Source organism: Mus musculus, chromosome 5, assembly GCF_000001635.26.
Source record: "Mus musculus strain C57BL/6J chromosome 5, GRCm38.p6 C57BL/6J".
NCBI classification, from domain to species: Eukaryota; Metazoa; Chordata; class Mammalia; order Rodentia; family Muridae; genus Mus; species Mus musculus.
The window spans coordinates 34,874,879-34,899,320 of NC_000071.6; the positions used below are offsets into that span (position 1 = coordinate 34,874,879).

The window sequence follows — 24,442 nt, forward strand, 5'->3', positions numbered from 1 at the left end:
TGACAGAGGGTGCCTGGTGAAATGCCTTTTGTACCATCTGTTGTCAGATACAAACAGTACCATCATTCCAGGAAGTTCCCTCTTGTCCCTTTATCACCATCCCTTCCCTTGTCCATAAGAACCTCCGTGAATACTCTGTGCCCAGAGCAGAAATCCATGGAAATGAACACTGCATCCGGTTGTTGATCAGCAACCATTGATCAGTTTAAAGTTTATTTCCCTGGTGGTGATCTGTGGTCTGCTCCTGCATTACTGAGTTGATCCCACTACAGATACACTAGGTTATTCATCCATCTGCTACCTAGGAAGCAGAAATGGTTGGCAGCTTTAACAAACCTTTAGCTTGCAGCACAAGTTTTATCGATAATCTATTAGTACTGAGGACTTACAGGACTGGTCAACAAATTTCAAGTGTGCTTTCTCTCCTGTGACTTCTGTCCCTATTGAGACTGAGCAAAAGACTAGAAATATGTCAGACATGGTCTTTTAAATATTTGGCTATAACTGAAAGTCTCCAGGGTTATATTTAGAAAGATGCAATGAGAAAGGAGTATGAGTGGAGTAACCACTGCAGTAGAGAAGAAGCACTTTGAACAGTAATTCCACAACCATGACTTTCTCAGTAATGTTTTTGAAAATTAGTAGGAAAGTGTGAAATGAGGCTTCTCCCTGGCACTTGAAGGTGTTTGTAGAACATGAGAAATATCAGAACAACTGCTCCATTATCAAACATGGCCAGTGTGAATTCTGGAATGGACATGCTATTTGGAATTGCAGCCTTAAATAGTGGGTTTTGCCCTTCAGTCAAGCACTGTAATCATCTGGCTGCTAAACTCTCTGTGTCCTTCAATGATTTCTAGGGACAGAAGTCTGAGGTGCATAAACACACACCACCAGTCTGATAGAGCAATATCTGGAATAACTTGTGGGTTTGAGAAGGAAAATCCATCATAGCTTTGTTCAATATTGTGTGTCTAAGTTTGTGGCTATCCCAGACATTCCCTCATTGCATATTCATGCCTTGTAGGAGACACAGTCTGTCCTGCACGAAGTCACTTAACCCCCAGAAGTCTGGCGAAGAGGAGGATTCTGGCTCGGCAGCTCAGCTGGGAATGTGCAATAGAGAAATAGTGCGAAGAGGGGCCCTTATTCTCTTCTGTGATTATGTCGTAAGTGCCCACAAGAGCTCTTATGGTAGAGGGTGGCATAGATGCTGCTTATATGCACCTGCTAGGCAACCAAATTATTCACTGTGCCACAGATATATCAAAGCTGAGGAGAGGTAGCAATGTTTACTCTGGAGTTTAATTAGAGCAGTCTGGTGACATTTTTCCTTGTATTGGGCAGCTGTGTTTTTTGATTCAAGAACTCTATCAAATCTGTGGCATTTAGAGTCTGTTTTCTTTACTAAGCATTGCAGACAGAGTAAGTAGAACAGCCCATGCTAGGCTGGCCTGCAACCTGGTAGCAAGTTGTATTCCTACATGGGGCTTCCTTTGTTCCCATGCATGCAAACTCCAGGCCAGTCGCTAGGGAGGGCTACACCAGAGTGCTCACCGTGCTCCTGTGGGCATCTACCTCTTGACTTGTCCAAGGAGCCAATTCTCTGATATTGAGGCATTTGCTGGTGTCTCTAGGAGCTGGATGTTGCCCTTGGTTCTTGGCTTCCTGTGGCCTCTACCACATGTGATCAGAGGTGTAAGGTTCTATAAGTTTCCTTCCTTTCTCTCATTTACTTATACTCAGACACTTGTCTTCACCAAGGCAAAATTTGTATTTCAAGTGTGTTTTTTCTTACACTTTGTAGCCTTCTTGTCCACTTGAAATATATCTTTTATTATATCTTTCTAGTGTCAGAATCTCCATGACTCAGAACACTTAACATGGCTCATTGTGAATCACATTCAAGATCTGATCAGCTTGTCTCATGAGCCTCCAGTACAAGACTTTATTAGTGCCATTCATCGTAATTCTGCAGCTAGTGGTCTTTTTATCCAGGCAATTCAGTCTCGCTGTGAAAATCTTTCAACGGTAAGTCTTTAGCCTGCCAGTTTGCTTTCTCCAACTTAAAAATGGGATACTGGGATTTTGTCAGTACTAGTTATCAGTCTGAGGAATAATAAATTTCGTTCCTTCTCAACATTAGCCAACCACTCTGAAGAAAACACTTCAGTGCTTGGAAGGCATCCATCTCAGCCAGTCTGGTGCTGTGCTCACACTATATGTGGACAGGCTCCTGGGCACCCCCTTCCGTGCGCTGGCTCGCATGGTCGACACCCTGGCCTGTCGCCGGGTAGAAATGCTTTTGGCTGCAAATTTACAGGTACTGAAAATGGTAATTTATATCAAAACTTAGAAAGTCAATCAAAACATTTGGTCTATTGACCTGGTCTTGATTGGCCACTGATAAAGAGCATGTATGTCATATTTGTTATTTGTGTATCTGACCAACGGCTCTTTTTAGATATACTGTGTATAGTAATTTATCCTTTTTAAGTGGGTGTGAGGTTGTATATCACAAAAGCCCTGATGTGTTCTTGTCTGTGTAGAGCAGCATGGCCCAGTTGCCAGAGGAGGAACTAAACAGAATCCAAGAACACCTCCAGAACAGTGGGCTTGCACAAAGGTAAGACTGCAGCGTGGGGTCCTGGCACTTGGGCAACCAGCGTATTAACACATAGATATGTTCAGGAACAAATAGGTAGACAAAGGAATTAGTGTACAGTGAGTTTACTACAGCAATGCCAGAGTAGAAAAGACTATCTAAATATCAGATGAAATTTAGTCATGTCTCACTTTAGTAGACATGAAGAAGTGGCACTCAAATACCTGTTGCACAGAGAAGGGACTCCTGAACTTTGTGACTGTTGAAGGGATAAGAAGTATGTTTGTTACCTCTGCTACTGGACCCTGACTGAGTGGGAATAAAGCTAGAACCTAATTGCCAGGTTGGAGGGAGTAAACATGAGAGCACTACCTGGCTCTTGGCATGTGCACATTATGTTAAGTGACATCTCTTCATAGCTATTCTTTTGCCTAATTGTTTGAAAGTCTTTTAGAAGCCTTTATTAGAAACATTTCCATCTGTAGTGTAAGTGTAGTTCCTTGACTACAAGATAAATTAAGAAAAGCTTTCACCTCTTTTCCATTGCTGAAGGGGGAAGGGAGCATTCGAGAGGGTCTCTCATAACTTTAATCTTCAGAGGATTTTTCATGGTGTTTCATAATGGGACAGGGCATGGTCTGGATGATTTTTCTCAATCTGCAGAGCCACATGATGCTGACATTTGATCATTTGACATATGAAGTATCACATTGACTCTGTATAGTAAGAGAATAAATTATCATTGTGTTTGACAGTAGTTGTAGTCATAGACCAAGATAAGGAAGATTATGACTTCATAAATAATTTAGGCCAGATGAAATGGTTTTCTGTGAAATGACCATTTCTAATGGAATGAATTGTGTCATTATTGGGGATTAAATGGAGTTTGTGCACTTGGATCTTAAAATTTATCTGTTTTGCACACATTACAAATACGATGGCTAGGATTATGTAATTCAGTGGTAAAGCACTTGTCTAGTGTGCACAAGTCCCTAGGTTCAATCTCTAATATTGCCAAGAAAAGAAAGAGTAGAATAGAATAGCTTTGTTAGCGGTTATATAGTTCATTGCCTAATGGAATGTTGAGCATAAATGAAACTTCTGGAAAATATCAGTGAGGTATAAATTTTGGTAATTTAAAGTAACTAGGGCGTAAATGTGCATCATGACTTTAGAATGTTGAAGGGAAAGTCCAAAACCTGTTGCCCTGTCTTAAGAAGCTCCTAGTGCTCCTTGGTATTACATGTTTCTAGAACTCATCTGTGCAAAAACTGAGATTTCAAACCAAAGAACAAACTACTCTGGCTTTTTTATTCCAGACACCAAAGGCTCTATTCACTGCTGGACAGATTCCGACTCTCTACTGTGCAGGACTCACTTAGCCCCTTGCCCCCAGTCACTTCCCACCCACTGGATGGGGATGGGCACACATCTCTGGAAACAGTGAGTCCAGACAAAGTAAGTGTCCCGAATGTCTAAGTGTGATGACCAGGAACCCTGTGGAGACAATGACAGCCTCTGTCTACAATGAGGATAGTGGTGGCTGTCAGTATACATGGGACCTGACACTCAGCTCAGGTCATTAGATGCCCTGCTTGGGATTAGAGTGCAGGATGGAGGCCAAGAGGTCCTACTGAGAACAGGAGTGCTGATGTGAGGCTTTTGTGGAGGACTGTGGGGGCAAGTCAGGTGGCTAGTCAGCAAGTCAGGAAAAGTTGGTTGTGGTCCAGGACCTATGACTGCAGACATTGTCCAGCACATGCTGACAAAACTTGGCCTGCCTCCCCCTCTGAACCTTCTATCTCCTATAAATTGATGCACCTACTGCCACCAGCTATATAATGTATTGTCATCTGTACCCTTTCTCATTCACACTTGAGAATTAGAAACTGTTAGGGCCTTTGCCTTTTAGGCAAGGAGATGAGATTTTAGAAGCCTGCAGCCCATGACAGAAAACACACATTTGCCCCAGGCTCACTCTCCAGCTTTGTGGGAGGCATTTCTTTGGCTTTGGCTGCTGGGAAAGATGAGGGAGGCAGATACTCCAGTATAGTATAGATGGTGCATCATCTAGAGTGCAGGTAGAGCAAAAATTGTGAACACTGAGAACTTGGCTGAGTTTGCAAGGACTGCTGGAAGGTCCACAGGTGGAAAAGAAGAGGGCATTCAAGCACAGAACAAGAGAGGGAAGACTAGCTGTCTAGAGAGTGTAAGCCCAAGATGTGTCTGATGTCTGTACAGCCAGCCGTCGGTGCTTCTATCACAGCCCAGAGAAGCCGAAGTGCCTACCCAGTCCCATTCAATTTTCTTTTCTTCTCAGGACTGGTACCTCCAGCTTGTCAGATCCCAGTGTTGGACCAGATCAGATTCTGCACTGCTGGAAGGTGCAGAGCTGGTCAACCGTATCCCTGCTGAAGATATGAATGACTTCATGATGAGCTCGGTAGGCAATAATCCGTTGAGTCCAGGAAATCCTCAGCTCTGCTTGTCAGAAAGTTAGATTTGTGTCTTAGTTAGGGTTTCTGTTGCTATGATATAACACTATGACCAAAAAGCAAGTTGGGGAAGAAAGAGCTTATTTGGCTTAACACCATCATTGAAGAAAGTCAGGATAGGAACTTAACAGGGCCAGAACCTGGAGTCAGGAGCTGATGCAGAGGCCATAGAGGAGTACTGCTTACTTGCTTGTTCTCCATAGTTGGTCAGCCTACTTTCTTACAGAACCCACGACCACCAACCCAGGGATGACACCACTCACTATGGGCTGGGTCCTCTGCCATCTACCACTAATTAAGAAAACACCCACAGGCTTTTGATGACATTTTTTTTCTTGTTTGTTTGTTTTGAGACAGGGTTTCTCTGTGTAGCCCTGGTTGTCCTGGAACTCACTTTGTAGATCAGGCTGGCCTCAAACTCAGAAATCCACCTGTCTCTGGCTCCCAAGTGCTGGGATTAAAGGAGTGCACCACCACCCCCTGGCTTGGTGGCATTTTCTTATCTGAGGTTTCCGCCTCTTAGATGACTTTAGCTTGTGCCAAGTTGATAAAACTAGCCAGCACAATTTGTCTCATCTTTGTGTGATTAATATATGGGAAACCTGAGTTCAAGCAAGGGACACCATCAAGCAAAGCACATGGGAGGCTCTAACAAAAAATGGCACACGAGAGCTATAATCCAGAATAGCTAGCACATGAGATGTGAATAGGATGCCGTTTTAAACAAACTAGAATCCTAAAAGAAGAAAATTGTTTTAACTTGATCTTTCATACCTTTAAAGAAAACGGGTGGTCATAGGCTATGGTCAGTTGATCATTCATTTCCTGACTATAAGAAAGTATTGTGTGTTCATTGTCTTCTGGAAATTGATCTCTAGTAACCCCTGTATTAATTACTTTCTCGTTGCTGTGATAAGACACTGAGGAAAAGCAGTTGAGATGAGGAGGGTTTGTTTTGGCTTACAGTTCAAGGGTACAATCCTTGGCAGGGGAAGCATCACGGTAAGCTTGATGTGTCTGGTCACATTGTGCCCGTGACCAGAAAGCAGAGAGAAGTGACTGCTAGTGCTGAGTTTGCTCTGCCCTTTGTGTTCAGTCCAGGATCCCTGCCCACAGTTAAAGTGGGTCTTCCTACCTCAACCTCATCAAGATAGGCACACCAAGAGGTTATTATCTCCTCAGCAGTTGTAGAACTGCTACGCTGACATCAGTATTAACCATTACACCCATCATGTAGTGAGGCACCTTGTCCCTGTAGATAAAGAGGCATTCTGTCATGTAGTGAGGTACCCCGTCCTCTCTAGATATAGAGGAATTACCTCATGTAGTCAGATGCCCTGTACTGTCTAGATACAGAGCAATTCTCCTCCACTTACCCCTCGAATACCAGAAAGCATACTGAGAGCTGGTGCAGGCCTTGAAAGCATTCAATTCCCTTCCTTGTCTTCTTTGCCAAGCACTCTTAGGCCACTACCTTAGTGGGGTTCTTTGTTGCCCAGTGAAGACAAGGACCTCATTGCCCCTTGATACATGCCAAATGGTTATGGGGAAGCAGGAACTGAGCAGGTTAATAGAAGGTGTGTGTGTTGTGGAGAGAGAGGGTTCTCACATAGGAAGATATCTAAAGCACAGGACCCAGTTTGTTATATTTTCCAAGTCGTTAGGTGGACTATTAGCAGCTTGCAAGTTCCATCCATGACCATAGAAATGTTTGATTTGGGGGAACTAATGATGAAATACAGTGTTTAATATTAAAGCTTATGTTCTACTTGAAAAAATTGTGACTCTCTCTAAATCCTTAAATGGCTTAAAATAAGTTTTTGACAAAACATAATAAAAACTGTCATATGAGGCCAGACATGGTAGTGCATATCTTTAATTCCAATACTTGGGAGTCAGACACTTGAGGATCTCTGTTTGTGACATGTCTGGTTGACTTAAGTTCCAGGCCAGCCAGGGCTACATAGTAAGACTATCTCCAAATCAAAAAAAAAAAAAGAAAATTAAAAGTTTTTGGCATGTGAAATGTTGTGTGTGTGTTTTTTTAAGCAGATTTTTGTCTAATATAAGATGCTCTGTGTGCCTTCTCAGGCTGCAGCATTGCTTGGCATCCCACTGGATTCTTAGATGGCATATTAAACTTGGTGCGCTGTCTACATCAATTAAGATTTGTCATCCTAGAATTATTTCAATGAAATATAAGATCATAAAAATTAAAAATATTGCTCTTTCTCTCTTTCCCTCCCCCCTCTCTCCACGTGGCCATGGCCAGTCTCTCTCTCTTTCTACCTTCTCTCCTTTCTCCCTGACTTTCTACAATAAAGCTCTAAAACCATTTTAAAAAATTAAAAATATTACTTTAAAATTCAAATATGACAGTGACCAGAAATATTTATTAAGCATGTTAAGTGGAGTTGTTGATATATTTATTAATATATATAACATAGGATATACTTTTTAAAATAGAGAATTCAACTTAGTTTTATCTGTCTTTTAACTTTATTTGTAGTCTAAGATCTTTTCTAGAGAGTATTTCCCACTTTTATTATTATAAGTTACTTGAGACAAGCTACATCATAAGAGAAAAAGATTTATTTTGACTGATAGTTCTGCACATACAACATCCAAGGGCTCATCTGGTGATGACTTTACTGTCAGAGTCCCAGTGTGGTGCAGAAAACCTCCCATGGCAAACAATAAGGAGCTTGAGTGTCTCTGTTTCTAGAATATTCTCAGAAGCATTCCTTACAGTTCTTTGGTCTGGATTATCTCAGAAACAAATGCTTATTGCATTAACTGTGTGTGTTCCAGCCTGAAGGAAAGCTTACTGTCTTTGCTGTTGTTTGTCTTGCATGTAAACTTCTGACCCAGGAGTTCAACCTAAGCCTTTTGGCTCCCTGTTTAAGCCTTGGCATGAGCGAGATTGCTAATGGCCAAAAGAGTCCCCTCTTTGAAGCAGCCCGTGGGGTGATTCTGAACCGGGTGACCAGTGTTGTTCAGCAGCTTCCTGCTGTCCATCAAGTCTTCCAGCCCTTCCTGCCTATAGAGCCCACGGCCTACTGGAACAAGTTGAATGATCTGCTTGGTAATTAAATACAGTTCCCTTGGATGCTTGTCTGTCTATCTTCTCTGTCACTCTGTCTCTCTTTATGGGTGATAGGAATGGCAGTAGCAGAATGGACAAGCCAGAGGGACACTGAGTCACACATTGAACCTAGAGCTGCCAACTCTGGTAGATCAGCTGACCAAGCCTCTAGGACCCTCCTGTCTCAGCCCTAAGTGCTGAGGTTACAGGTGTACACCCACAGCCAGGTTTTACATAAGATCTTAAATTCCAAACTCAAGTCCTCATGCTTGCACAGGAAGCACTTATCCACCGACTCATCCTCTCAGCTCAAGTTATCTTAGTGTTTTAGTTATTTTATATTATGTTATAGTTGTCTGCATGTATGTCTTCACCAGATGCATACAGTGCCCATGGAGACAGAAGATGGCATCAAATCCCATGGGACTGGAATTACAGGTGGCTGTGAACACACTATGTGGCAGCTAGAGATTTAACTTAGGTCCTCTGGAAGTGCAGCTCATGCTCTCAGCTCCCGAGCTGTCTATCTAGCTACAAGTTGTCACCGTTTTTAAAAGTATTACAGATTCAGCACCGTGCTTTTCCTCAAGCACGCATATAGTCAGGACTGTTGATCTAAAAGGCTGACAAAAATAGCTGAGAAACTGCACCAAATCCTTAGCTCTAAACTTCTTTCTTTGTTGCTTGACCTGGACATAGAAAGTCAGGTTCTAAGCCCTTCAGGATCAGTGGGTTAGACTCAGGGCAAACCATGTCCTGACTTTATGTAGCACGTATGAGTGAGCATGTACAGATGTGCTTGCTCTCTTGGTCTTGGCAACCTCAAATTCACATAGTTGTGTGAAGGCTTCTGAAGGGGCGGGCCTGTGCTCACAGTCAAAGTCACTCATGTCAGTCTCATGTTTCAGGTGATACCACATCATACCAGTCTCTGACCATACTTGCCCGTGCCCTGGCACAGTACCTGGTGGTGCTCTCCAAAGTGCCTGCTCATTTGCACCTTCCTCCTGAGAAGGAGGGGGACACGGTGAAGTTTGTGGTAATGACAGTTGAGGTAAGAGCAGCTCTGAAATTATGTGTCCCTGTGAGGACAGGATATGTGAGTAGCACTAAGATGAAAGTCCTTGAAAACCGACAGTGTGGAGTACAATAGTGCACACATTAGCCCAGCTGCCTTGGAGGCAGAGGCAGAATTGTGGGTTCCTGGTCTGTAAGGATGTGCCTGAGTATACAGCTAGACCCTATTTGAATAAACAGGAAGGCAGGGAATACCTATTGGCAAAGTCTGATTCACCTGATGGTACAGAGTGCCTTTCACCCTCACCACTGGGAAGCAAGGAGGTCTGTAAGACATCCTGTTATCCCTACACTATAAACCTAATGTGGGTCCTAAATAAAATCTAGACAGTGTTACATTTTAAATTGGGCAGTGAAGCTGGACATTTCACCCAGAAACACTTGGCCCCTCAAAATGTATCTATACGTGCACTATAGTTTTATTACCTTGCCATGGGCATGCTGGGAAAGAGCCTCACTGTGCCAGAGCTGTGCTGCCAATCCTGAACAAGGGTTGACACCTTACCCTAAGAGAAGAAAGTCAGTATCCTGAGGGTGTATGGTACAAAGGCACCAGGTGAACCAGGCTAAGTTAGGTGGTCTTTGAGCTTGTCTTAGCCCAGTGAAGACAGGAAAGCAAATGTGTGTGTAAAGTATTGGGTGGCAGCTCCTAGTCATACTCTGCGCTGCACAGGCCATGCCATGACACTTGTTTCCTATAAAAACTCTGTCCCCATTTCACACATGGGGAAAGAAGCTCAGAGAGGTTCGGGGACTTGCTAGAAGTCACTAGTCATAAATCATACTCCAAAACTCAGTGTTGTGACTGAGATACAAAACAAAACACATTCTGTTTCTTTAAAAAAAAAAAAAAAAGTCCAATGTTACAGGAGCCCTCAAGACCCTGGCTGGAGGCTTTGTATATGGCTCAGATCAAGTTTCTATGGGCACCCATGGTTCTAAAGGAAAAAGACACCTAGGGTAAGGTTGGGCATTCTGGCAGAGGGAAGGCTGGAACTTGGGGTATAGGTGGATCAGGACTGAATATTAAGAAAACTAGGAATGACAACCTAGAAATGTGGGTCAGGGGCCATTCTTCTGCAAGGAGGTTGTCTGATCTCCTGCCCTCTCCATCTATCCATGGTCTTCCATATCTTTTATTGGCACTGCTTCCCTAGAGGTCCCTGAGATAGAGTCCTGGGTGAGCATTCTAACACAGTGCTTCCCTTTAGGCCCTGTCATGGCATTTGATCCATGAGCAGATCCCACTGAGTCTGGACCTCCAAGCCGGGCTAGACTGCTGCTGCCTGGCACTACAGGTGCCTGGCCTCTGGGGGGTGCTGTCCTCCCCAGAGTACGTGACTCATGCCTGCTCCCTCATCCATTGTGTGCGATTCATCCTGGAAGCCAGTAAGTTTTTGTCTATGAATGATTTTCTTGTCTTCACACAGCTCAACTGATAATCAGCAATACATGTCAGGCTGGAATATTTTTTCTTCCTGTCTTGTATTTCCCAAGAACCAAGTTAGGACTTGGGGTGGAATGGATAGATTGTAGGTGCTGCCTTCAGAAGGCCCATTTGTCCACCCCCAGACCTTGTCATTACACTAGAACTTAACTTGAATTTGCTTTTCTAGCTATTTTGTTTTAGAGTTTGGAGTTCTAGCTCTTAAAAAATATTTTTTAAGTTTTATCCCTTTGATCTTTAGTCTTAGTTGACTATTTGATGTTCTTAGTCCTAGATGATTATAAGATTAATAAGATTACATTCAATAGATGACTTCTGTTAGAGTTGAAGTGTGTGCTTGCATACTGCATTGTAATGCTAATATGTTGTAAAATAAAAGGGATTCATTCTTTTCAAGGAACAGTGTCCTCAACAAGGGTCATTAGCTAAAAATTTTTAAAAATTGGACATTATAGTTTACATGTTAGAGGATGTTTTGAAGTTTTATGTTTTCAAATTAAACATTATAGAGTGGTGTTTTGATCTTTCATTGTTTAAATTGTTTTCATCTGTGCATTGTAGTCAACTTGGAAACAAAGATCCAGGGATTAATTTTAAAAAGCTAGGCTTCTTAGTCAAAGTGACGCTTTTAGCAGTATTGAGTTGTGAATAGTCTGATAAAAACTCTCAGGGTGGAGATGGCAGACGGTGCATTTAGAAGCCTCAGTGCGGAAGCACAAGTCTTTGTCTGTTCATGACTAGCCAAAGCACTGGTGCCTGCATCTGCTGTTCTCCAGTGCTTTTCAGTTTTACAGAAACTGCTTCTAGAAATCTAGCCCTCAGTTGACCTGTCATCGTACGTTTCTATGAGGCTGTACAGGCATGAAGTACCTTAAGTACAAAGAAGAGTTAAAGTTTATGTTCTGCTGTAATTTCAGTTGCAGTACAACCTGGAGACCAGCTTCTCGGTCCTGAAAGCAGGTCACATACTCCAAGAGCTGTCAGAAAGGAGGAAGTAGACTCAGATATACAAAGTAAGTCTTAGGACCATTTTTTCCCCTTCTGTGTTTCTCTGGAGCCTTCCAATTCATTGGCAAAAGAAACTCACGAAGTGGACTCTGGGAAACATTGCTCTTGCTGTCCTGAGGGCTCATCTAGACTTTAAGGGGCAAGAGGGCTTTTTGACCATGGCTGCATATATGTTCCTGGTTTTGTAAGCCCTGTTTTTCTAGTGAAGATTCCCCTTTCCTTAATCAGCTGGTCTGACTCATCCTGCATCCTTCCTCACAACCTGGATTTGTACCTCTTCCCTGAGAAGCACTGCCTCACCCCCCTGTCTTAGCCTCAGCACTTAGGCTACTTTAGGATAAATATCTTTTCCTTGTCTGTGCTCTCAAGGTTGCTGCTTGGTTTGCTGTAAGTGACTGGCAAATATGTATTAAATTCTGAATGAGTAACTCAAAATTTTAAGGAATTTGAAGTTAGTGCAGATGCTATATGATATACGGTAACCTTAGTGACTATTTCAGACATCTCTTTAGTGACATTTGTTGACATGTTTGCTTTGCCACAGGGTCTTCCTCTGTAGCCCAGGCTGACAATGAATTCATGACTCTCACACCTCAACCTCTTAAGTAGTAGATGCTGTCATTACTTTGAAAAATAATAATGAAATCACCATCTAGACTTAGGAACAATGTCTTTTTCTGATCTTCCTTATGAGTCAAGGGTAGCTGTTATCTTAGTTAACGATTTCCATTGCTGTGAAGAGACACCGTGACCAAGGCAAGTCTTATCAAGAACAACATTTAATTGGGGCTGGCTTACAGGTTCAGAGGTTCAGTCCATTATCATCATGGGAGTAAGCATGGCAGTGTGCCAGCAGACATGGTGCTGGGGAAACTGAGAGTTCTGTGTCTTGATCCAACTACAACCAGGAGAGACTATCTCATGAGCAGCTAGGAGGAGGGTCTCAAAGCCCACCTCCACAGTGACACACTTCCTCCAATAAGGCCATACCTCCTAATAGTGCTACTCCTGGAACAAGCATATTGAAACCACCACAGCTCTCTTACTGTGACAGTTGTGGCAAGGCCAACTGAGTTCTTGACTCCTAACTGCCAGGCTTCTAGACTCTTTTTGAGTTACTTGATCTCAAAGGCTCAAATACTATAGCTACACCACTTCTTCCACAAGCAGGTAACATCGAACATTATTTTTCCTTGGGTCACCAGGAGCCTTTGTAATCACAAGTATAAAACTGTCTAGTCACAGCCCAATATTATGACACAGGCCTGGAAATGCAGCACTAAGGAGGCCAAAGCAGGAGGATCATGACTTTGAGTCTACTCTGAGCTATATAATGCCAGAAACTATTTTAAAAGACAGGGCTTCCCTGTCTTTAGCTTTTCAATTCTTTCTCAAGATTATATAGTTGCACAGAGGCCCATGAGCAACGCCATCTTAGTACAGCCTGGGCTCTCACTTGGTTTCTGACTGGAGCCCTTCAGTTCCTGGAGTTCACTTCACCTCATAGTCTGGTCGTTTCCTGAGCAACAACTCAAATTATTCTGTGCTTCTGGTATGAGGATAAGACACACATAAGGAAATCAGACCATGGAAAACACTGGAATAAATGCCCACCATCTTGAGAATGGGTAGGTGGGCCCAGTGGCAGGAGAGGACTTAATTCAGGCAGATGAAGTTTTGCTTATCCTCTGTGACTTGAGGTCAGTTAATGAAGTTCTGGTCAGAAGAAGCAACCTGCATTTTGCTTTAAAAAAAAAAAAAATTGGGTTTTTGTTGTTGTTGTTGTTGTTTTGTTTTGTTTTGTTTTGTTTTGTTTTGTTTTTTTGAGACAGGGTTTCTCTGTGTAGCTCTGGCTGTCCTGGAACTCACTCTGAGAACCAGACTGGCCTCGAACTCAGAAATCCCCCTGCCTCTGCCTCCTGAGTGCTGGGATTAAAGGTGTGCGCCACCATGCCCGGTGCTTTTTAAATTTTTAAGTCACATCCATAGATTAGCATTTTTTTTTAAAAAAATGTTATATGTGAGGGTGTTTTGCCTGTCTGTAGGTCTGCACCACATGCATGCAGTGCCCAGGGAGTCCAGAACAAAGTGCTAGATCCCATGGGAATGGAGTTATACATTGTTATGAGCTACTATGTGAGTGCTTGGAATTAAGCCCAGGTCCTCTGAAAGAGCAGACAGTGCTCTTAACCACTGAGCCATCTCTCCCATCTAAGCTGGTACTACTAGAAGTTAGTCTGACACACATCATTTCTTTTAGCTTGGGGCTAAATTCCTTAAGCTCAAAAAGGATCCTTTTTCTGTACCAGGAAGTGCCTAAATTGTTGAATCTCATAGACAAGGGTAACTATCTGTTTATTTAAACTTTCACCAACTAAACAAGTTGTTCTTAAATTCTATGCTGTATCAAGACTCAGTTACTATGAACAGTCCCTGCCCTCAAGACTCTTACAGGGCAGATGGGTGGTTTTCATGCTTTCTCACTCCACTGCTAGAACTCCCATATACGGCTGAAACTCAAGTTCAAAACCATTGCTGTATTCCTGGTAGAAATGGAAAGAATTGCAGGGTTTAGATGCATACTAAGGAAGTAAAACCTCAGGCCTTAAGTGAGCAGCCCAAAAATCTGAGTCAACTGGAAGGGCTCTTAGGCTGGGGTTCTCTATGGCCATGCAGAGGAAGGGTGACACTGTATTCTTACAGACTTCTCTCTTTATCACCATTGCCTGTGTAGACCTCAGTCATGTCACTTCGGCCTGCGAGATGGTGGCAGACATGGTGGAATCCCTGCAGTCAGTGCTGGCCTTGGGCCACAAGAGGAACAGCACCCTGCCTTCATTTCTCACAGCTGTGCTGAAGAACATTGTTATCAGTCTGGCCCGACTCCCCCTAGTTAACAGCTATACTCGTGTGCCTCCTCTGGTAAGTTGGATCTTGCTCAATTTGATATGTAACCAGGCAGCAAACTTGGGATTCTCCTCTCTACCTCCCAAAGCTAGAATTACATGCCCAGCTTGTCACATAGTCTTCATTATTGTGACACTCCCTGTGATAGTCCCAGCATTTTCATATGGTTGTGACACTGTGTTGTCCCCCAGGCATTCTGTGTAGTAGGTATTAGTAAAAATACTGCATTTCAAAAAACTGACTGAAGTACTAAACTTCAAAACTTCAAAAGTGTCACCTCTGAAGAGATTCGTACAGAGCTGGGCATAGTGGTACATGCAGAGGCATGCAGATCTCTGAGTTCTAGGTCAGCCAGAGCTACATAGTGAGACTCTGTCTAGAGAGAGAGAGAAAGAAGGATTGATTCATACATTTAGGGACAACCACTATTGTGGGTCTTCTCTTGAAATTTTCTTCATGAATCAACTTAAAATAGGCTGGTTCTTAGGTTTTGTTCCACTTCACAGTCATGGAAATAGGGTTAACAACAGCTAGGCTGACCTCAGTCTGCTAAAATAGCACACCAGACATATTCTTTCCTACAAAAATCCTCATCAAGAAAGCAAAGGTGGCCCGCAGCTGATTTGAATCATAGCGCAGAGCCAGACCAGGAAGCCAGATAAGAAAGGGTGATTTATTCTGCATAGATAGGGCATATGCCTGCTGCTGGGCCATAGCTACAGCGTGTGTGTGCTTGCATGTAAGATCCTAGAAAAGTTCACATCTAGAACATGACATTCATTGGACCTTAGAGTTGCTGGGGCCCAGTCTGAGTGCTGTGACCCACCTATGCTGGAAGTGCTTCTAGAACAGAGAGGTGTGGACATTGGGAAGAGAGCAATAGAAAGCCAAGAGATCATCTAACACTGCTGCATGAGGCTCAGCCCTGAGCAGGAGTATTCCTTATAAAGACTGTATAAGAAGGTGGTATGGGGTCATGGAAGGCTCTTGTGGAATCTACCTCATAGGCTATGTGCTGTAGGTAAATCTCCATCAAGAGCTTTTAATCCAGGCCAGGCAGTGGTGGTGCACGCCTTTAATCCCAGCACTTGAAAGACCGAGACAGGTGGATTTCTGAGTTTGAGGACAGCCAGGGCTACACAGAAGAAACCCTGTCTCAAAAAAACAAAAAACTCTTAATCCGATACCTTGAGTGCCCTGGGCAGAAAAGTAGCTGTAGCAAACACTGCAGAACCTCCCCTGGGCATGCTCCAGAGACTTCTGTGGGTGGTGTAAGAGATTTATAGAAGGTTGGTTGTGTTGTAGAAATCTGGGGAGGTTCCCTTAGGTCCTCGTTGCTTTACTGAGGCACATAGCTGAGCTGGCTAGATGGTCCTGCCACTGGAACAGCGTGGGGTATACCTCAGGGCTTCCTTTGTGCATGGTGCTTATCTACATATCGAATGGCAAAACTCAGCCTCTCACAGTTGATAGAAATGAGCAGTGGGGTTGTCCTTGAGACTGAATTTCATTAGTGTTTGCCTCTTTTCCAACACACTTGATGTTTGTGGGTAGCAGCATTTCCTACAAGGAATGTGGCTGTGTACAGGCAGCCTGAGGGGTGTAACAAGCAGGTGATGGGCTGGCCTTGGGGGAGTGGGGGGCAGGGCAGAGTGCTGGGAGTCAAGCTTGGCATTGAAGGTTCTAGGCACAAGGGTGGGAGCCTCTGTGAAAGGGCACAGGCTCTGGACAAATCAGAGTAGTAAAGGGGGGGGAGGGCAGTTGAGAGACAAGGGACACTGGACGCTGGGGGTCTCTTGTCCTCCTCATGCCATCTCCATCCACCTGGCACGCTTTTTATCTTCTCAGGTATGGAAACTCGGGTGGTCACCCAAGCCTGGAGGGGATTTTGGCACAGTGTTTCCTGAGATCCCTGTAGAGTTCCTCCAGGAGAAGGAGATCCTCAAGGAGTTCATCTACCGCATCAACACCCTAGGTATCCCACCACAGTCCTCTTCAGTCCCCATGTGCCACCTCCGAGACCTGAAGCCTCAGGGTAGGGCCATCGCACTCGGCAACTGAAAAGGTTCTGGGGTGGTAATGATGCAGTACAAATAGAATTATGGTGAAAAGTAGACCTAGGTGTAGATGGATGAGTATAGTGTGGGGGTTGCATACCAGGCTTCTTTGTAACTGTCAGAGGAAGCCAGTTCTGTCTTCACATTGTCTATTCAAACTAAGCCATATAGGTGGGTTGGGGATGTGCTTCACTGTAGTGTTTGTCTAGCACGAGGAAGCCCAGGCGTCAGTCTCCAGAGCCGCAACAACAGACTAAGTAGTGGAAGTCATGTCCTCATGTCTTCCTGCTTGCCACTTTGACATTGTGTTCTCACTCGAATCATTTTTCTTATATGCAGAATGAGCAGCTTGGGAAAACATGGCAAGCTAGGTGTCACAGGGACAGAGTGATAGAATGAGGGAAGGTAGATTTGGCCAGACAGCCCTGCTCATCCCTTTGCTGACAGGGTAGGATCTTCAGTGCTGTGGTCCATAGAATGGAGACTGGGTCTATTTTTTATGTTTGCTACGGATGTGAACATGAAAAATACACTTAGTGTCTCAGTAAGCAGTAGCATGAGTAGTTTTCCTGTCAGGACTCTTCTGCTTTCTGAAGCACAGTCTAAATTGCTGCTGCTGCTGCTGCTGCTTATCATTATTATTATTATACCTCCTCCTCCCTCTCTTCCTCCTCCTCCCTCTCCTCTTCCTCCTTCTTTGATTCCTTCTTTTTTGCCCATTTTCTGGATGAGGGTGTGTCTTTTGTTTTTGTTTGTTTTTTGTTTTTTGGGTTTTTTTGTTTTTCAAGACAGGGTTCTCTGTGTAGCCCTGGCTGTCCTGGAACTCACTCTGTAGACCAGGCTGGCCTTGAACTCAGAAATCCACTTTCCTCTGCCTCCCAAGTGCTGGGATTAAAGGCGTGCGCCACCACCACCTGCCTGAGGATGTGTCTTAATCACTGTTCTGTGAAGAGACACCATGACCAAGGCAACTCTTATGAAGGAAAACATTTAGTTGGTGGCTTACTTATAGTTTCAGAAAGTTAATTCATTATCATCATGGCGAAAGCAGACAGTCATGGTGCCGGAGCAGTAGCTGAGAGCTTTACATCCTAATCCACAGGCAGCAGGCAGAGAGAGGGAGATAGAGATAGAGAGACAGGGCCTGGTGTGGGCTTTTCAAACCTCAAGGCCCAGTCACAGTGACAAACCTCCTCCAGCAAGGCCATACCTCCTAATCCTTCACAAATAGTATATCACCTAGTTACCAAGGATGTAAATGTATGAGCCTATGGACACCAATCTGACTTGGTTTTGTGGTTATAGTCCTCATAGCCTTTCCCTTCTGGGGTATTTCCTAAGAGTCTGGTCACCAGACCCACTGCCTGGTCCAAGTTAGGCCCTAGGGATTCTTCAAGTTTTCTTATTCGGATCTCAGCAACCTACCTCTACTTCATCACTGTGCGCAGTAACTCCTGAGAAGGAATCCGGCACCTCCCATGAAGGACATTTTACTTCCAATCTTAGTTGCTTTTCTGTCGCTATGATAAACACCATGACCAAAAGCAACTTGAGGAAGAAAAGGTTTATTTCTCTTTATAGCTTATAAGTATATCACTGAAGGAAGCCAGGGCAGGAACACAGGACAGGAACCTAGAGGCAGAAACAGGAGCAGAGGCCATAGAGGAGCGCCACTTACCAGCTTGCTCACCAAGGCTTGCTCAGCCCGCTTTCTCAAAGCACTCAGGACTGTCACCCCAGAGGTGGTTCTACCAATATAGGCTGGGCCCTACCACATTGATCACTAATTAAGAAAACTCCCTTCAAACTTACTTATAGGCCAATATTTGGGGGTAGCTTTTCAACTGAGAGTTCCTCTTCCTAGATGATTCTAGCTTGTGTCAAGTTGACATAACTAGCCAGCACATTGCCTTTGCTCCTGCCCACTTATGCCTTCCCTGGGCAGTTATCAGTTGGGTCTGTCTCCTGGTGTCAGTATTCACTTGAATCTGAGTTATACCCCATGTTCCAGGAGGTCCTAGCACTTGATGCTCTACTTTTCTGCTCCTCTTTACTGCATTCTGGCCTTACAAGGAGTGCTGTAGATATTTTTGGGTCTTGGTGGGAACATCAAGTGCAGCTATTTATTGAACTTTCTCTGATTGGCCTCCTAGACTGCTAGAGTGGTCCTAGCCTGATACCATGCTTTTTTTTTTTTTTTTTTTTTAAAGTCTGTCTCCGGGGTGGCTTTCACTGTTTGCATTTACTTACTTTGTGGAGGCAGGACCCACGTGAACATCTCATAGTGCAGCATGCACATGGAGGGCAGAGGACAGCTGACAGGAATTGGTTCCCTCCTCCTTCCATGTGGTCCCTGAATTGAGAATTGGACTCAGATTGTCAGGCATCTCGCTGGCAGTCTGTTTAATCTCACTGGTTTTATAGAGACAGAATTATTATCTCTATGGTTCTGTGGTCTGCTCTGAGGTCTCACTTAAGGTGAGACTTTTAAAATGCTTCGTGGGCAGGACTAGCCTAGGTGATTAATGCCTTTGTAGACAGCCTGTCACTGTCCTATACAGTGGGGGATTGAAGGGCAATCTGGCCTGTGCCTCTTGGCCTTGATAGCATAACTGGTCTCCATGTGCTGCTATATCCTTTATGATAGATGGAGAGAATGGCAGCCCTCATGCTGTAGGATTGCTCTGAAGGTGGTGTCCTAGGAGCAGCACTGATGGGATTACATCGTCAGTGTCTCCTCATGGGTTTGGCGAGTCAGGAAACTAATGTAATGATTGATTCCCAGGGTGGACCAATCGTACCCAGTTCGAAGAAACTTGGGCCACCCTCCTTGGTGTCCTGGTGACTCAGCCCCTGGTGATGGAACAGGAAGAGAGCCCACCAGAGGTGAGACTTCCATAACTAGGGGGTGGCTAACTGGAATCCTATAGCTGTGAAAGCTGGTGACTCTGTGTTTTGAAACAGAAAAACAGGCTGATCATGTACCAACTGATGGTGCAGAGTAAAGACAAATGCCCTGAGAGGCTTGGAGACTGAGGCTTCCAGTAGCTAGGTTGTGTCTTTCACTACATACATTCCACTCTGATGATCAATGAACTGGTTCTTCAGTACTGTTATGTTTTACTTACTTACCATGATCTGAAAGAATGTCATTGAGCTAAAACAAAAAAGACAATGAATCTAGGCCATGCACATGTACTTGTTTGGTTGGGTTTTATTGCTGTTGTTGTTTGTTTGTTTGTTTTAACTAACTTATAGGTTTTGCTTTGTTAGCTTAATTGCTTTGTTAGTATTAATATGACATGAATAACCGCCATATATTTGTAAAATGAAGGAGGTTCTGAATGTTAAAGTACTGGGATATAAGCCCTTGATTCTAAGAAATATGTAGTAAACTGTGGAAATGACAGAGAAGAAGGTAAATCTATATAGATCACAGGCCATCAGTATTATCTTCAAACTCATCTGTAACTGCCAGGCTGCCATAGGCAGTGTTCTAAAATGATGATAGAATTTAAGAACAATTTTCTCCAAGGTAAATTTCTATTTGGAGTTCTATGCCAAACATTTGGATACTCCAAGTCTCAGGTATGTAGGTAGGTATAACCAGTGCTGAGCAAACTTGGACTTAAGACCCTGGCTGTGGGAAGCCATAGCTCTTAAGTGATCTGATATTCCTGTATGAGGCCATGTGGCCTATGGGCACTGTGTGAATTAGAGGCAGGATGAGTAGTTGGTATCTTCTTATCATGTTGTCAATGTGTGGACTGTTTCTCTAGGAAGACACAGAAAGAACCCAGATCCATGTCCTGGCTGTGCAGGCCATCACCTCTCTAGTGCTCAGTGCAATGACCGTGCCTGTGGCTGGCAATCCAGCTGTAAGCTGCTTGGAGCAACAGCCCCGGAACAAGCCACTGAAGGCTCTCGATACCAGGTTTGCCTGCGTTCTTATGTGGGCCAGTGCAGAGGATGGTGAGGTAGCCCACTTCCCCTAGCCCTCTCCTTTGTAATAAGAATTGATGTAACAATTAATTCTTACTGGTTCTTTCAGTACTGTTAATTTTTTCGTCTGTGGCCTTGCCCTGAGATACAGATACAAAAGGGATTTTTGTCAATGGTGACAACTGAGAATTTAGTCTGATATGTTATGGACTTCACTGGGTGTTCTGGCTCAGACTTGTGGGTCAAGAATGAGCACCTACTGAAGGGTTTGTTTTTTGTTAAACCAGCTGCTTCAGGCAAGTGAAAGATAATTCCTGGTGGCTTTCACTTCTCTGATGTTTGAAGGAAGCAAACATGTTTTTTCCTTGGTTCTGAATTTTAGATTTGGAAGAAAGCTGAGCATGATCAGAGGGATTGTAGAACAAGAAATCCAAGAGATGGTTTCCCAGAGAGAGAATACTGCCACTCACCATTCTCACCAGGCGTGGGATCCTGTCCCTTCTCTGTTACCAGCTACTACAGGTACAGGAAGAAGCTAGAACAATAGTGTGGCTTAACAAGGAGGCTTTGTGCTGAGTGTATTGCCCCCATTCACAAGTCTCATGCTTCGTCTAGACCACCATGAGCATCAGGGTGTATCACCTCACTTAAATGAAAAGCACTTTCTTTCCATTGTGTATGTTAATTGTACAAAGTTTTGTATTTCATAAGGACATTTTCATACAAGCACATAATGTATATTGAATGAGCCACCCCCAAAACCTCCTTACCATTCCCTTTGCCCATCTTCCCTTCCCTTTGCTGTCCCCACTATGTTATTGTTGTACAAACTGCTTCCATCTCATAATTACTAAATTGTTTTAGGAATTGTTTGTTGTTGTAAATTTAAGTACCTTGAAGACTTTATTTGGGAAAGTTTGTGTATGGAAATGCAATGTGTCATTTATCCCAAAACGGTTTTGGCAGCTTTGAAGTAAACAGAGCACTGAGACTTTAAATACTCATGGGACTTAGACCGTGAGGAGCTTCTTTCTGTGCAGGTAGCATGGGTGAGAAATGGCATACTTGCTCTGGAACGTCTTGAGAGAGGTGTGGATAGATGGCATGGCAGCTCAGAGTACAGCTGTGGGGAGGACAGTAGAGTACCTTGGGGGAGGGTGGGCAGTGTGAGATCCAATGGAGTTAACTTGAGGCAGCCATCGAAGAAGAGATAGTCTAGTTTGCCCACTGGGCCTGACAGCTCAACAGGCTGCAAACGGACAGTATTCCAAGACCTACAGCCTCTGCATAGCTGGAGTATCCTGCCTGTGGGGAGCAGTCTCATTGGGCAAATATCTGTCCAGGCAGGAGCAGGGTCTCATGCAGTGCTGTGCTGATGTTTGGCAGGTGCTCTTATCAGCCATGACAAGCTGCTGCTGCAGATCAACCCAGAGCGGGAGCCAGGCAACATGAGCTACAAGCTGGGCCAGGTAGGTCAGTTTTACCAATCCACACCCTTCTATAAGGACTGTAGGCTGGAATTATAACCACTTTGAGCTTGAGCCACATACCACATTCAGAGAAAAGTTTTTATGTACTTTATTCTAGATTTTAATATATTTTACATATAAGCATACAGATGTTTATAAAACTTGTGAGACAGGAGAGAAACAAGAAGCATGAAAGGTCAGGGAGGAGAGAATGGAGTCAGCTGAGTGCTGTCAGGCAGATGCACTACTGAAAGTTTCCTGGCTGCTAGCTGAGAGGGTAGCTAAGTATCCAGCTCAGCAGGCAGCTGGCAGTTGGACAGTTCACTTCATTCAGAACAGTAGGGATAGCTGACAGCTACTGACTGTAGGGTCAGGGAGATGTGGTACCTGCTGCCTTTCTAGACAAACTCTTCTGTGCCTTCCTACCTTTACAGAGAAACTTCCACCCTAAGATAAGTCACAGTGATGGTTAGAATGTGATGTGCTTTTGATGCAGTGTTTCTGAAGATGAGGTGATGAGTAAGATGCCTGGGGCTCCTGGGCACATGATCATATTCTAGGTTCCATGTCCCTGTTGTCACATTGTCCCTTATGGCTGTGTTGAACTCATCTGTCTGTTTCCTTCAGTACTTGAGGCCAGCTCCAATGTCTGCAACCTGAATGTAGTAGGACTGTGTGGGGCCAAAGTATAGATTTAGCCCTGCCTTGCCTGGGATACCTGCCAGCTATTAAAAAAAACTGCCGGGCTGCGCTGCCACTCCATTTTGGGGAAAGAGATGGTAGAAGGGGCTGGGCATGGAGAACACTGGCACCTGGAGTCACAGCTCACAGCTTGTCTTCACTGAAGCTGAGATCTGAGATCATAAGGAAAAATGCAGGAGGATTTGTAGAGGAGCAATCAAAACGGAAGTCACTGTTCATCCTGAGAATGCAAAGACCACTTCATCTGCAACTACATTTAGGAGCTTGGGGCTCTTGGCTGCTCCTTATACCTTCCTAAAACAAACGCATCTCCTTCTGCATCCTTGGAGAAATTTCTGTAACCAAGCAGCCCAGAAAATCAGGTTTTATAATTGGAAAACACAAATGAGTGGGACCAGGTGTATAAAATCCATGTATGGGCATTCTCTCCAGGGTGTGGTCAGCTGTCACTTAGAAGCACTTAGTGTCACTCTTTGGTGTTGCTTTTACTTCATACCCTCTCCAGACACTCATTCAGGCTTTGAACCTGAGGTCAGACATTGGAGCTGGCCTCAAGTACTGAAGGAAACAGACAGATGAGTTCAACACAGCCATAAGGGACAATGTGACAACAGGGACATGGAACCTAGAATATGATCATGTGCCCAGGAGCCCCAGGCATCTTACTCATCACCTGCCAACAGTTTAGAACATTTACCTTACTACCCAGGGGTTCCACTGATAGTAACATTTGGGTCTGAGTGAATCATTACTGTGGCCATATGTGCTCAGACCAGGAAGACCTGATTGTACCTACCCAAGAAGAACCTGAGGCCTTTACCTATGTCCTTATCTCTGGTGCCTGCTTCTATGACAGGTGTCCATACACTCCGTGTGGCTGGGAAATAACATCACACCCCTGAGAGAGGAGGAATGGGATGAGGAAGAAGAGGAAGAAAGTGATGTCCCTGCACCAACGTCACCACCTGTGTCTCCAGTCAATTCCAGGTTTACTGGCTCTTTTTTTTTTTTTTTTTTTTTTAATAAGAAATTTGAGATTTCTTCTCAGTCACTTATTTGGGGTCCTCTTGAGGCTAACCTCTCATTTCTGTATGGGGAAAATATCCATGTTTCACACTCTGCAGAAAACACCGTGCCGGGGTTGATATTCACTCCTGTTCGCAGTTTCTGCTTGAATTGTACAGCCGATGGATCCTGCCATCCAGTGCAGCCAGAAGGACCCCCGTCATCCTGATCAGTGAAGTGGTTCGATCTGTAAGTTTGCTTTCCCCTCACCCAGAGGCATCTGTACACCATACACACACACTTGAACGTGTGCATACACACACACACAATCATGCACAGGCACATATGCACACACGTGTACTAAATACAAGCGACAGACACATTACACAAACTTCACCTATATGCACCAGATACCATATACATAAATACACACATGTGCCATGCATTCACCAAATAGATACACAGACACATACACACACAAATATATACAAATAAACAAGCACACACAGATACGCACACATAGACACATACACACCTCATCTCTAATGTCTCAGAACCTGTAAAGGACTCCTGCAGGCCTCCCAGGTATGGAGGGACAGAATGTGTGAAGTTGGTGGCGAGACAGATATTTTTTTTTCAGATC

General features: G+C 44.0%; 1 protein-coding gene across 4 annotated transcripts in view; it reads left to right on the forward strand.

Annotated features, from left to right (window-relative positions):
• Htt (huntingtin) overlaps positions 1 to 24,442 on the forward strand; it is a 150,814-nt gene that overhangs the window by 113,158 nt on the left and 13,214 nt on the right. For 3 of the 4 annotated variants that reach the window (XM_006503744.3, NM_010414.3, XM_017320683.1), the window contains 18 exons: positions 1,028 to 1,169; positions 1,852 to 2,031; positions 2,147 to 2,323; positions 2,550 to 2,626; positions 3,925 to 4,063; positions 4,926 to 5,048; positions 7,972 to 8,185; positions 9,094 to 9,239; positions 10,474 to 10,651; positions 11,627 to 11,722; positions 14,452 to 14,639; positions 16,473 to 16,599; positions 19,467 to 19,567; positions 20,461 to 20,615; positions 21,006 to 21,145; positions 22,010 to 22,092; positions 23,651 to 23,781; positions 23,919 to 24,048. In XM_006503744.3, the coding sequence (XP_006503807.1) occupies positions 1,028 to 1,169; positions 1,852 to 2,031; positions 2,147 to 2,323; positions 2,550 to 2,626; positions 3,925 to 4,063; positions 4,926 to 5,048; positions 7,972 to 8,185; positions 9,094 to 9,239; positions 10,474 to 10,651; positions 11,627 to 11,722; positions 14,452 to 14,639; positions 16,473 to 16,599; positions 19,467 to 19,567; positions 20,461 to 20,615; positions 21,006 to 21,145; positions 22,010 to 22,092; positions 23,651 to 23,781; positions 23,919 to 24,048 (2,527 nt within the window). Of the gene's footprint in view, positions 1 to 1,027; positions 1,170 to 1,851; positions 2,032 to 2,146; positions 2,324 to 2,549; positions 2,627 to 3,924; positions 4,064 to 4,925; positions 5,049 to 7,971; positions 8,186 to 9,093; positions 9,240 to 10,473; positions 10,652 to 11,626; positions 11,723 to 14,451; positions 14,640 to 16,472; positions 16,600 to 19,466; positions 19,568 to 20,460; positions 20,616 to 21,005; positions 21,146 to 22,009; positions 22,093 to 23,650; positions 23,782 to 23,918; positions 24,049 to 24,442 lie in introns of those variants that run through there. The other variant, XR_376798.3, reaches the window with a different exon arrangement.